Source organism: Nelumbo lutea, chromosome 3, assembly GCF_056320005.1.
Source record: "Nelumbo lutea isolate HS-2025 chromosome 3, American lotus-T2T, whole genome shotgun sequence".
NCBI lineage: Eukaryota > Viridiplantae > Streptophyta > Magnoliopsida > Proteales > Nelumbonaceae > Nelumbo > Nelumbo lutea.
Genome location: NC_142686.1, coordinates 103,189,271 through 103,204,546, shown reverse-complemented (window position 1 = coordinate 103,204,546; position 15,276 = coordinate 103,189,271). Strand labels below are relative to the sequence as shown.

The following is a 15,276-nucleotide window of genomic DNA, read 5'->3' as shown; positions in this document are numbered from 1 at the left end:
ACTCTAGGAAATAGGCATTTGTTTAGAACGTGTTCTAAGTTACGTCTTAAAAATCGGGAAGGCATGGCTTGGAGTAACACTGAATTTGGCATTTCCTGGAGTTGCAACTCGTTACTACCAACAGGGATGTGAGGTGGCAGCGATGTGGCATTGGATAATTGATACCAGTGTTGAAAACGTTTCCTTGAGCATTGGTACCAAATAGAAATAGTTGTTGTTACTCTAGGGAATGTCCTACCTATTAGCAATGATTCCAAACAAAAAGAATACACCATTTTCTCAAAAAAAAAAAAAAGTGCTTCCAACCCACACATCAACAGCATTGTTTTCTGAGAAAATGATGTTGTATCTGCAAGATCGATGCCACATGATTTTGTGGGTGAGTTGTGTAGTACCAACATGTGGGCTTGGGTGGACCGTGCTTGCTTGACCCAGAACCCTTTAAAGGTCCGGCCTGGTATGGCCTATGACATTAGTCCACGAGAACTCGGGCTGGGTCGTGGGTGGGGATGTGAAAGACATTTAGGCGGTATTTGGAATCGGTGCTATTGCTCCAGAAAACGGTGACAAATCAGCATCACATTGGAAAAAGCAGTGCTCCAAGAAACATCAATATTTTTGGAACCATTTTTCCATAAAAAATGGTGCTCCAAGTTATGTCTTGGAAATCGAGAAGGCGTGGTTTAAAGCAATGCCAAATTCGATGTTTTTCTCATATTGGAGCTCGTTACTATCAACGAGGACATAATGTGGTAGTGACATGGACTTCCTATAATGGGTACTAGTGTTGAAAACATGTATGGAGCACTGATATCAAACAGAAGGTGTTGTTGTTGCTCCGAGAAACGTCCTACCTGGCAACAACTTTTCCAAACAAAAAGAAAAACATTGTTTTCTCAAAAAACGATGTTGTATTTGTAGCACCAATGCCAAAAATATACTTAAATTTTTGAAAAAATAATGAAAATTTTAAAATAAATAAACAAAATAGACAATAAATTTAAAAAATCTTAAAATCTTATTCTATATGAATTTTGATGTATATAATTGTTTATATATGAAACAATAAAATGAAATTAAAAAATATAATACAATTGAAATAAAATAGTATAATTAAATTGAAAAGTTAAAGATACAATACAATAAAATTGAAAAGTTATAATATATATATGGTATTTTCAAAACTAGATTGGAAAAACTGGGAACTGGTCACCTAACTAGTTTTGTTTCACCCCCAAACTGCTTTTTGGCCAAAAACCATTATTTAGTCAATGAACCGTTGACCTAGACAATTGTTTTTGGCTTTTTTGTCAGAATAGGTTGTTCGTTTATACCAAATGGCCAGACCATTTGACTCAAGAATTGGTCCCCTAAATGGTTCCTAGTCCGATCCATTCCAGCCCGTAGGTCTCAAAAGCCAATCCCGGCATGGCCTAGGGGTATGGGCCAGGGCGCAGCACGACTCACTCTACAACTCTAATCAAACAACTTATACCATTTTAGGGTTGTTAATGGGTCGGGTTTGGGTTGACACTAGCTAGAACCGGAAAGCCGACCCAACATGAAATATTGGGGACTTGGAATTGAGTTGGACCCGATAGGGTATGTAACCTTTAGACCCAAAACCAAATTGATCGGTTCTTGAGACAATCGGGTCGAACTGGATGGATCCGATTATAATAAATAAATAATATAAATATATAAGTTTAATAAAATTCTCTCTCTCTCTCTATATATATATATAATATAGCTTGGGACAGGCCTGAATCGGTTTGGGACTAGGTGGAACCGGTTCTGGATTGATAATAACCAAGACACTATATCAGGACCCGAAGCCGATCCATTGGCTCTAATTCTTGAAACCAGAACCGGCCCAATCAGTTCGAATCCATTGAGTCCGTCGGATTGGACCCGATCCATTTACAGCCCTAACCTTTTTTCCGCATTAAATATGTACCCTTTTATCCACCAGAATGGTTGAATTATTTGGCCTGTAAGTCAGGCTATCAGTTCCGTTTCAACCCCAAATCACTTTTAGCCCGTAAATCAATCGAGACTCGGGTCGAGTCCAAATCGGATCAGGTTAAGGCTTTCCGGGTCATTCAAATCGAGTCAGCTATTGGGTTGTGACAGCAGATATTAGACTCAAACCTTAAATATTCAAGTTAGAATTGACTCATGGGTCAGACGGGTTAATGGTTCCATCGCCGGAGTCACTGGTTTTTAACAATCCAACAACTTTTTACCAAAAATATGGGTTTAAGTGTCCAGTTTCAATGATCGCCTAGGTCAATACCGGCCTGAAAATATTGAATGGAAAATAAGTGACCCGGGAGTGACCCATGGCATGATCAAACCCAACCCAAATTGTTTTAGGGTCGGGTCAGTCACCATCTAGTTTGTATGGAATATGGCCCGTTTTTCAGTTGGGCCGGATCGGGTTGACGTTTGCCAAGTGTATAACTAGGTTCTATTTATTGCAAATAGAGAGAGTTAGATAAATGGTATTAGATGATGATGGTTTTGTAACTTTGTTTAACGTGTTGGTCCTTGTGGTTTTAAAGTATCCGTGTCCGCGTAGGCTGCGTAGAAATAAGGGAATATCCAGTTCCATGATTCCACACCTCCACCCATCCATCGCCCACTTGTGCCGAATTCATGGGAAGAAAATAGAAAGCGCCCACCGAATTGCAGCTACAAAAACTACAACTATCATCCTTCAAACCCCTCTTCACTATGTGAGATACCTACAACTTTTGGGGTGATAGAGATGGATTTATGATTCCTACAAATCGATAAACAACATGCCACATCTGCCGGCAGTTCTCTCTTTTTCCTGATGGCAATTTGATCCATTCCGGTACGATTCTACTCCATTCAGATCTGCGCCCCACAGGGGGACGCCGCACAACGTTCTACAGTACATTCCCGTTGTATATTAAAAATATCTCCCCATAATAATATTAGTTATTGGGAGATGAGATATTTTTAATACACGGCGGAAACGTGCTATCTGTGGATTGTTGTGGGGTATAGATGTGAACTTTCGGTTTATTTTTACCACTTATCAAGTTTGAGTGGGAGGACCAAGATGAGAGGAGATGGTATTTGTTGACCCCACTTTAACTCTAGCTCCAGACCTGCCCCAATTATATTATATTATATTATAAATATAATACAGTTTTAAGTGAATTTCAAAAATTAAAAATAAATAAATTTATAAATATATATATATATATATATATATATATATATGTCAATGACCAAAATAGGAAAAAAGAAATTCGAGAATTCCATCCCCATACTCCCGTTAAAAAAAAGAAAAGGGATTGAAATTTATAGCCCTAATGAGGTTCAGGGTTTAAATTCAGGATCGGGGACGGGGCATACAAAACCCGGCCCCACCCTTTACCATTCATAAAGCCTTGTTATCATCATATCATTTCTTTAGTTTTAGGGGTTGGCTGGCTCGGGACACACACCACCGAGTCCGAGTGAAGGGTTTAATTAGTTGTAGCTAATTATGGATTTAGGACAGCTACTAACCGCTACCTCATCCTGATCTACATCTACATCCAGCGGTTAGCATTGAATGTTCTAAAAAATCAAAGGCAGAGGTGTCATTGCTGGCAGCTTCCACACCATTCTGTTTTTTGCTGTTTGTTAGTGGTTCCAGTTCCAAATCCAAATCAGTTTGCACTGGGTCTGCTAATCTGGTTCTCTCCCCCTATCTTTGGCATGCGGATATCATTCACGCCCTCGTCACTTCTCTCTATATATTCATCTCATTCAATTCTCTCTCTAATTCAATTTTTGTTTATAATTTTCTATTTATTTTCTCATTAGAAAAATAATAGAAAAAACAGGAATTATGGATTTCAGTAAGAAGACCGTCCACTCTTTTCTAAGCTTGTCCAGCTCCAATGACGAACAGTGGAGGAGAGAACCCCCCACCCTCCGCCGGAGTATCTCCTTACCCATCGGCAGCCTTTGCCTCCTAGCTGGTGATATGGGAAAGTCCCTTAATCCCACGCCCACCACCACCGTTGCCCATGGCAATAAACAGTCGGAAGGGATTGGGTTTCTTCATAATGATGTCGTCAATGGTGGTCTGGATAGGTTGACGTCGTGCACGGAGAGTTTGGGGTTCGAGAGCTTGGATGAGAGAGTTAACGATTACGATATGGATATCCAGGAGCCCTCTAGGTTTGTTGCTAGATCGCCGGCACCACGGTGGAGGAATACGGCGGAGAAGTTTAGGAGCAAGAGTATGAAATACCCACCACCTTTGACTTCCTTGAGCATGAACGGCCAACCTACTTTCTACCTCAAGCCGGTGAGGAAGGACGGAAGATTGGAGCTCACTGAGGTTAAGATCAACCGTCCAGAGATTCTCGTGGCTTCCCGTCAAGACGGTCGGCTGAGGTTGCAGTTTATCAAACCAGAACCCATCGATCAAGAGGAGCAGATGGTGGAAGAACAGAACGAAGAGAAGGAGGAGGAAAAGGGAGAAGCGGAGGATGAAGAAGTGAAGGACGACGAAGATGAAGAGGAGATTAAAGAAGAAAAAGAAGAAGGAACAAAAGATGGGGAGAAGAGTTGTATTGGGCAATGGCAATTTCCGGTTGGGAGTGGAGAAGGTTTCCGAAGATGTAACAAAGAAATCAACTATCACCGACACCGACACCACCACCACCAGGTGGAGCAACACCTGCCCCTCGGAGCCACCATTGCGTGACGACCAGGTGAAGTGTCTGCACGTATTTTGGAGGACAAGAGGGGTAAAGAAACAACGTCATCATCTTTTCACTAGACCACAATGAACAATCTCCTCTCTTTGCTAAATTTAGCCGACAAACCAGCAAATACAGAAGAAAGGATCAGGCTAAAATTACCAGGGCTTGAGAATATGGTCTCCATCTGGCGGCAAACGGTGGTGGAATTCGAATCCGACTTGAAATGGTGGATGGCTGCATCCCCATAAACATCAATCCAGAGCGCGGAAACAACAGACAGCAGTAGCCCAAGAAAGAAGAAGTTGGAACACCAAACAGTTTTTAAAGGCATTCATTCATCGACCAAATTTTGGGCTGCGCCGTCCGCGGACCGTGCTTGGCCTCGGGTTTCAGGTCTCCGGGCCGGCACTGCACGGCATGACCACGGGCAGGCTGGGCTCGGCCCGCTTGATGGACTAGTTATAAACAACTATATTGTATTTTTTATATTTTATTAATTTATTGAAATTTTTAATTTTTATATTTTATTTATTCATTCAAATTTAAATGAAATAAAATTCCTAATTTTTTTAATTTATTATTCATTTTGAGTTTTTGTTCTTTGACTTCTTATTTGATTAAGTTTTTTTTTTTGTTTCTTTGTTAGATTTCTTATTTTTGTAAATAGTTCTTAAAGAAAAATTAAATATTTTAGTTTTATTTAACAAAAAAATTAAAAAATAAAAAAAATGTCAAAAAAAAAAAAAAAAAATCAATCTAACCCAATTCGGCCTATGGCACGGCTTGCAGCCTGCTCGACCTAAGCCCAGGCATTGCACAGTACAACACGGGCCCGCATGAGCTTAAGCCATGAGCCATGCCAGGCTGACCCCCAAATTATCCCTATAGAGAGTAGCATGGCTGAAGACAGCCCATGACACAACCCGCTTTACACCTCCAAGCTGGAGCATGGTGGCTGACTGGTTGGTTGTGACTTGTGAATGGTGACTGAGTTGTGATTTATGAGCTGGGATACGGTGGTTGAGTCTGGACCAATAGAGAAAACAGAGAAAGCAAAAATTGTTTGGGAGAGAGACTTTCCTCATGAAACTGGAAAGCAACAAGTAATAATTGAAGTAAAGAAGCTTTATGGAACAGACTTTGTGTAGACCTGGAATTGATCTCCCTTTTTTTTTTCTTATTAATTCTTATGAACGAAATTTGAAAATATGAATATCGGATATTGCATTAAATATAAATAAAAATGAGTGAGTAGTAAAAATTTGTAAGTGTGCTTTGCCATACCTATCAGTGAACAGTGACGTTGGTTTGATGAATCATTTGGTGGTGTTCAATAATAACTTGCGTCATTGATGTATAGATGATGAGGCACTGGTCTTCATGCTCGGTGTAGAAGCATTATCCATCCCGCGTTGCGTTCGGCTTGCCAAATGCCAACCCCACCTCCTTACACCTTACTCCATATTACCTGCGTCCTCAAATAACTTCCATATAATAATAATAATAATAATAATAATAATAATAATAATAATAATAATAATAATAATAATAATAATAATAATTTCTGGATAAAGGTTAATATTTAACCCTCCGCTGTAGGGGCTAATTAAAAGACAAAGAAGCCTTAAATAAATACTTTTATTTAGTTAGGGGTCACAATATTATAAAACAATAATAATATTATTAATTACTTGAGTTGTTTATTTAATAATTTTGTTAGAAAAAGAAAATAAAAATATTAAATACTTTTAAAAATAAAATCCACGCAACCTCTCTCTCTCTCATATGACATTGTGCCCTATCGAATCCCACACAATTCTCTCTCTCTCCAACCCAATTGTGCCATTGAGTCTCACACAAACCCTCTCATCACACTGGGTCTCATATAACACATCTCTCTTTCTATCTCTCTTTCTATCTCTCTTCCCCCCTCCATTTTGGTCCATGTCTCGCCTAACCAAAACGGGTCTTTGGCATTGAAGTCTAAATGATGGAGTTCAATAAGTTAAAAATAAATAAATAAATAGAAATAACGAATATTAATTTTCTTAAAAATGCAAAAAAAAAAAAACAACTTCAATAATTTTCTTAAAAAAATCATTACTTCTTTTGTTTACATTAAAATACCATTTCTATAAATAATATCTCTCTCTCTTTCCTATGACATTGCACCCCACCAGATCCCACACAAACCCTCTCTCTCTCTCTCTCTCTCTCTCTCTCTCTCTCTCTCATTACACTAGGTCCCACATAACTTCTCTTTCTTTCTATCTCTCTTCTCCTCTCCATTTTGGTCCGTTTCTTGCCTAACCAAAGTGGACCTTTGGCATTGAAGTCTAAATGATGGAGATGAATAAGTAAAAAAAAAAACAAATAGAAAAAAAATAACATTAATTTTCTTAAAAATGGAAAAAAGTTAACAGCTTCAATAATTTTCTTAAAAAAGTAACTCCTTCTTTTGTTTACATTAAAACACCATTTCTATAAATAATCTCTCTCTCTCATTACTTTTACTCACCTTAGCATGCCTTGCACCTCAACTCGCCCTTACTTCTTTACTGACTTGATTGTGTCAGAGACTCCACCACCAGTATCTACCTCAAACCCACTATCATCTTCTTGTGATTTCAAGCTTGACCTTTAGGACTAGCAATTTTGACCTCAACCCATTTGACCCACCCAACCCACCCACCTTAGAATCCATCCATACCCACCCATTCTTTTGGCGGGTCAATATGGGTCGATTAACCCATTAGGGTTAGTGGAAAAGGATCAAAGTGGGTTGGGTCGAGGGTATCCATTAGGGTCAGGATGGGTTGATTCTATACTCGCCAAATCTCAAAAATACAATAGTTGAAATAATTCAAACCTAAGTCTCTTTGTGCATACATATCTATTACAATTCTAAACCACCATGCCACATTTCATTTTCTGATAAAAAATGAAATAAAATAGATTTGATCAACTTTCGTGTTCAAATGCAATTTTACACGAAAACACTTTTACAAAAGCAATTTTATAAAACAATTTTACAAAAAGTACTTTTACGAAAATACTTACAAAAGTACTTTTACGAAAGTACTTTTATAAAAGTGCTTTTACATGAAAGCACTTTATGAAAGTATTTTTACGAACACACTTATGAAAAGCATAAAAGCACTTTTGTAAAAGTACTTTTATGAAAGCATTTTTACAAAATTACTTTTACAAAAACACTTTTATGAAAGCATAAAAGCACTTTTGTAAAAGTACTTTGATGAAAGCATTTTTAAAAAAGTTCTTTTACACAAAAACACTTTTATAAAAGTACTTTTATGAAAGCATAAAAGCACTTTTATGAAAGTACTTTTATGAAAACACTTTTACGGAAGCACTTTTATAAAAGATATGCATTTTTTGCATTTTCTACAAATTTCTGCATTTTTGTAATTTTTTGGTATTTTCTGCTTTTTTTTGCAATTTTTTTTGTATTTTTCTACACTTTTTTGAAAAATTCTGGATTTTGTCTACAATTTTTGGTTCTTTTCTACATAATTTCTATATTTTTTTGTGTTTTCATGCATTTCCTTCAATTTTCTAGTTTTTTTTTGCATTTTTTTTGCAAAAGTTCTGCTTTTTTTGCAATTTTCTGGTTTTTTTTTAATTTCTACATTTTTTGGTATTTTTTTCTTCTATTTTTTGCATTTATCTACAATTTTTTCATTTTTGGGTATACGAGTTGACCTCACCCGTTTTTGTCACATGGTAGTCTTGAGAGATGATTCTCTCAAAAATGTTTTTCCAGATATACAAGTCAACCCAACCCGTTTCTATCACGTGGCAGTCTTAAGAGAGATGATTTTCTCAAAATGTTTTTTTTTCTTTTTCGGGTATATGTGTCGACCCAACCCGGTTCTTTCACGTAGCATCCTTAAGAGAGATTATTCTCTCAAAAATTGCTATTTTCGGGTATACAAGTTGCCCCAACCCATTTCTGCCACGTGACAGTCTTGAGGGATGTTTCTCTCAAAAATTTATTATTTTCAGTATATGGGTCAATTCGACCCATTTCTTCCACATGCCAATCTTGAGAGAGATGTTCCTCCTAAAAATTATTATTTCGGGTATACCAGTTCTCCCGACCCATTTTTGTATTTATAGGTGAGGGTAGATGGATCAGTATGGGTGAGGGTGGTTAAGGATCAATATGGGTGGGTTAGGGTTAAGGTGGGTTATGACCCTTTAACAAGGATTAATGATGGGTCATGGTAGGTTGGTGGGTCAATATGGGTGGGTTGGTATTACAGGTGTAAAACAGGTTGTGTCGCCCTCCCCAAGGATAATTTGGGAGGTCGGCCCAGCACGGCCCATGGCCCAAGCCCGCGTAGGCCCGTATAGTGTCATGCCAGGCCGCTGGCATGGGCTAGGCGGGCTATAGGTCGTGTCGAACTGGGCCACAAGTTGGGCCTTGGGCATGGGTTGAACTAGTCTAGACTAGTTTTTTTTTACATTTACTATTATTATTATTATTTCTTTGCTAAGTAAAACTAAAATATTTAACTTTCCTTTGGGAACTATTTGAAAAAATAAGAAATCTAACAAAGAAATGAAAAAAAAAACAACCAAATAAGAAGTCAAAGAAATAAAGACTCAAAGTGAATAACAAATTAGAAGAAAGTAAGAATTTTATTGCATTTAATTTTGAATGATACAAAGCATACAATGATTGGATGAATGAAATATGAAAATTGGAAAATGGAACAAATTAATAAAATATAAAAAATACAATATAGTTATAAATTGAAAATAAAAAAAAATTATGTTATTGAAAAATGTCAAATAAATTAAATAAAATTAAAACAAAATTTACAATAATTTGAAAAAATGTTATACAACTATTGAGTTTACAAAAAAAAAAAAATATTGATTTCATCATTTTCTCCTATTGTTCTTGACTTTTGGCATGCCCTCCTTTGTCTTGTAATTTATCTTCAGCATTCAGTCAGTCTTTAAAGTAGATGCACATCTCTAGATTTTCATCATTCATACAGTTTCTCTTGTAGTCCAACACATGGTACCCGCACTAAAACAAGGCTCTGATGAAATTGTAGACACTAGAGGGGTTAGTAAATCACGTGCCATGGCGACGAGAATTGGATAATCTTTTGCATATTCACTCCACTAGGCTAAAATATCAAAATTATATGTTCCCTCCGAGGTGAAGGAATAATCACCTAAAGTAGAAAAATTTGCTTGTAAATAAAAATTAAGTTCAGTAAATGAACTTGTTGTCGAGGTAGTGGACTCAAGTTCAGAAGCAGAATATGCAGCTATATAAGTTGTAGAATTTTTATTATTCCTTGTTACTTCAGATTCATATAAACTATACATTTCAAATAATAAACTATTAATTTCTTCTTTTTTATTTCCAATTTCAATATTCATATTTTCACAATATGTTTCAAATAAAATATCTAAACCATCTTTCCTAATCCTAGGATCTAATATTGTAGCTAAGCAATAAAGAGGAGAAATGTTCTCTCAATATTTTTTAAATTTATTTTCTATTATTTAAACAATACTTTTAAATTGTGGATTCTTTTTATATTTTGCAAAACATCACTAATCATTATTATTTGATAAGCTAAATTACAACTAGTTGGATAATAAATACCTGATAATTCATTAGTGCATCATAAAAACGTTTTTAAAAATCTTTTATACAAATTGCCATTTCCTAGTCATCCTCAAATATAATATTAGGCATTTTTGCTTTATAAAAATCACTAAGAATTTGTTTGTGAGAAATACAACTTTCTAACATAACATAGGTAAAATTCCATCTATGTTTAACATCTAATATAAAATGTTTATATTTTAAACCATAATTTTGACATAAATATTTAAATTCTTATTTTCTTGCTTCATAATTTTTAATATATATAATACAATTTTTAATTTAAACAATATAAGTAGAAATAATATTTAAAGCATCTTGAATACAAAAATTTAAGTTGTGATATGCACATCTGATATGAAATAATTTACCATTTAAACATGGTTTTAATTGAGATTTTAAAATATTTATTGTTGAATCATTATTAATAGCATTATCAAAACGAATAGAAAATAATTTATTGTCAATTCTATAAGCATAGAAAGTATTTAAAATACATGCAGCAATAGCTGGGCTAGTATATGGCCATTCAAACCTAGTAAAACTTAAAATCCTTTTATTTAAAGGCCAATTTTCATCAATAAAATGACAGATAACACAAATATAACTTATGTTAAATTTAGAAGTCCAAATATCAGAAGTAATTGTAACTTTAGAATTAAGATTTGGTAACATATAAATTAAATTTTGTTTATATGAATAAAAAATTTTTAAAGCATATGATCTAATAGTATTCATAGAAACCTTTTTAAATTGTGGATTTACAAAACTACGTAACCATTTTTCAAATTTAATATCTTTAGATAACAATAGCTAAAGTCTTTTCTACATTTTTGGCAAAAGCTCTTTTTCCTTTCCTTTGAACCTTTTCTACTTTAAATATTTTCCAAACCGGGCTAATCAACTTAGTGGCCTTCTTTTTCTTTCCCCTAGTATCAGTACTAGGGGCGGAAGTTCCATCAATATCAATAGCATCCATATATGTACTAATACTACCATGCTGCAACTAAATATCGTTGACATTGAACATGTTGGGGAATTGGTTTCAGGAGGAACTGACCATTTTTTTAATTTCTAAAAAAAATAAAAATTAATTTAATTGCACTTACCTGGATTTTCAACGGTTGAAGCCTTTCAATTCCAAGAATCCAAGCCTCCCAAATTGATAATTTGAAATACTTTAGTTATTGGGCAAGCATTCTTCTTGTTGAAACTTCAATAAAGTTGAGAATTAGAGATTTAGATAATGTATGAGAGATTGATAGATTGAGACTTAAGAGAGTATGAGAACTAGAGAAGAGATTAAGAGAATTGTTGAATTGGTGTGGTGAGAATGGTGGAAGATAGGGCTATTTATAGGAATTGAAAATAATTCAATTTCTCAAAATACCCTAAAAGCTAGTCATTTTTTTGTTGTTGGGAGGGGTATTTTGGTCATTGTAAAGTTATTTATCACTTTACCCAAAATGCCCCCCAAACTACCTATTGAGGGGCATTTGTGTCATTCTTTCCCCTCCAAACCAAAATACATAAATACCCCTATATAGTTCATAGTTGTGGGGGGGTATTTTTGTAAACCCCCCCAAAAAAGCTGAAACTAGCCGTTGTAAAAAAAAACCCCCAACAACTAGTTCATCGGGGCGAGTCGTGCTGTGTTGGCCTATGATGCGTGTCGTGTCGCGGGCTGGCCATGCTAGCACGTGGGCCGTAGATACTGTGTCATGTTGTGCTGGCCCGTAGACTTGGATCCCTAGGCCCAACATGGCCCGAACCATCGTGTCGGGCTTGGCACGGCCCGCTTCCGTCGTCCTGTGTCGGGCTGGGCTGTAGGTGGCATGGCCCGATTTACACCTCTAGTTGGTAATCAACCCTTATCCAACCCAACCCACCCATTTGCCACCCCTAGACCTTGTTGTGAGATTTGACATCAACAGTTAATTTGTTGGGTAAATTGCTGAAATCTCCCCTAAGTTTCTGATTGTTGATGAAACCTCCAAAAATTTGATAATTGCAATCACCTCTCCTATACTTTTTGACATTGTTGCAAGTAGACCCCCTTTATAGAACCTTCTAAAAAGGGGCATGAAAATGTCCAAAATACCCATATAGGTACTTTTGACTGAAATGTTTATTTTCTAAATTTTCTCTTCAAATGAATTGTTAGCCCAAACCCTTCCAATCTCTTTCTTGAAATTGATTTACTTTTCAAATTGTTCCTTTGACTCGGTTTGGAAGGAGTACAAATGCAAATTTGTAAAATGCAAAACCTTATATTTTATATTATTATACATGTATTTGTACTATACATATTTTGTATTTGTACTCTTTCCAAACTGAGCCTTCATATCAATTGCTCAAAGGTAAAGTTACATATTTAAATTCTCTCTTTTTTTATTGTTTCTAAAGTTTTGTATTGCTTTGTTATATAGAAGCCAGCTTCAATATTAATTGCATGGTATTTTGGGCACTTTGGTACGTCTCGTTAACAAATTCTAACAAAAGGGGTCTTCCTGTAATTACCAAACTTCAGAGGTGGTTCAGCAACAGTCAGGAACTTCAAGGGAGGTTTCAGCTATTTACCCCAATTCGTTTGCATCTATAGGCCAATAAAAGAAAGTATTCCAAGAGATTTGTGTTACTTTCTCACGCTGTGAATAGTTTTTCTATTTAATTTCTCTCTTTTCTTTGTGTTTGTGGCGGGGCGCGGGTTGAAATAAAAGGGCTTTGGGGTTTTAATCAGTTTGAGGGGTAGGCAGGCCTAGGACGGATCCTCCTTCAAAGCCGGAAGCTGCTGTGTGAAAGACTGAAAGTCATACCCAGAAGCTGAAAAAAAAAAAAAGATTTTTCCAATAAGCAGCTCAGTGAAAGTAGTTCAATCAAAACTTCAGCCGCCCCCCCCCCCCCCTAATTGGGCCCAAAATTTCAGCCCAACCCAAATCCGCCCAAATTGCACCCCTATAGTGTAACCAATAATTAAGGGTGTAAACGGATCAAATTCGAATCGGATCAGGCAATATCTGAATTCGAATCCGATTAAATATTTGAATATTTGATTTAATTCGAATTCAATTAATAAATATCTAAAATAAATATTTTATTGATATAAAGTATATAAATATATAAATTATTTATATAACTTAATTATTATATATATTATATAAAATATTTTATATATTATATATAAGAATTAAATAATCGGTCGAATTTGGATATTTATCGAATTGAATAAGGTCATATCCGAATTCGAATCTAATTAATTATTCGATAAGAATATAAAATAAAATCCGAATTCGACCAATTAGATATTCGAATTATCCGAATTCGATTTGATTATGTCGAATATCGAATTTGAAATCGGATTTTCGAATACCATTGACACCCCTACCAATAATAACACCCCACATCAGTCATACGTGCAAGTGAGATTTAGTGGTCGTGGGGTATGTACACTTTAGGGCTGATTAGGGCTTTTGTTATTGGTAGGGGTGTCAATTGGACTGGATTTGGTCCAATCCTATCCAGTCCAATGTGAATCCATTACAAATGGAACTGGTCCAATCCAGTCCAATGAATATTTTGGACCATTTTGGACCATTTTGGACCAGTCCAGTTCAATGTGTGGACCATCCAATCTGTTCAAGTTCATGTTAATTTAGATTGGTTCCAACTTCCAACTCAAACCTGGTCCATTTACACCTGTGTTCTTATCTTCTACCAATGGACCAGATATTGGCTCAATCCGATATAAATTCATTAGGGATGGACCAGGTCCAATTCAATATGTCTTATTGGTCTGTCCAATTCGTCCAAAGTGATTTTGATTTGGACGGAGTCCAACCCAAAAGTGGTCCATTGACACCCCTAATTATTGATTACACAGCCACCAGGTCCACCAAAAAGTAAACAACTAGGCACCCTGTTGTGTTCCCATTTCTGAAGATCACTAATGTGGTTGGCACATGCAACACAACAGTCATAAATGTAGCCATATACCAAGCTCCACTCAGCCCTGCTCATCTCCAACCATGACAAAATAAATGTTTTAGATATTCACAGGGTTTTGCTTTTAACATTTTCAACTTTGGAATTTTTAGGCTATTTATTCCAATTCTGATAAAATAGAATACATATACGTGGAAATATTTGGAAATTGAGAAGATCTCTGCTTCACAGCATTGTCAAAAACTTCCTGGTGTTTCATAAGGGATTCATTTTTGGTCCAGTCAAATAATCAGGAAAAGAAAAAAAGAAAAAAAAATGGGTCACTTAAAGTTGAACCAGAAAGAATTACCCAAACCTGTTATATTTAGCATTCCAGCATGAGGCACCAAAATGGCAAAATATTTCAGTCCCCCTAAACCTTTATTTGCATTGTTTGCATGGCATGAGACCTTGCCAATGGCACAGTAGAATAACACTCTGCACAGCTTTACTTACATAGGTTTTTCTGTTTGTATCCCGTCGATAACAAGGTTCTCATAATTCTTCTGCTGGCTCAGTGGGAGTTTCACTCATGACTTACTGTAATGCGCTAAATTGGGTGATTGGAAAGTTTCGAGGTAGGATCTCATCAATTCCATCCCATAAGTCACTTGCTGCTGAACATGCCACTTTCAATGATAATATGAAGAAATATACAAAATGCAGTATGAGAACTCATTAACAAATTTTTCGTTACATGGCAGTTGGAAGTGTATCTTTGCACCTACTGTTATACTCTCTTTTTATTCATCTGAGACTCCTACTTTTTCATCCTAGAAGAGGCTCAAGTTCTTTCAATTGAATATGTTTCAGTTATATTTCTATAAATTTTGCAGTGAAAACTTTGTTTTCTGGCCCATTTACATGGAAACAAATGCAGTCTTAGCAGACCAAACCAGAAAA

General features: G+C 35.9%; 1 protein-coding gene across 1 annotated transcript; it reads left to right on the top strand.

Moving 5' to 3' along the window:
• Positions 1-3,644: 3,644 nt before the first annotated feature.
• Positions 3,645-5,316, top strand: LOC148867281 (uncharacterized). The gene has a single exon (XM_088980180.1). The coding sequence runs from the start codon at positions 3,872-3,874 to the stop codon at positions 4,736-4,738; it is 867 nt and encodes a 288-aa protein (XP_088836306.1). The 5' UTR covers positions 3,645-3,871; the 3' UTR covers positions 4,739-5,316.
• The last annotated feature ends 9,960 nt before the right edge of the window (positions 5,317-15,276 follow it).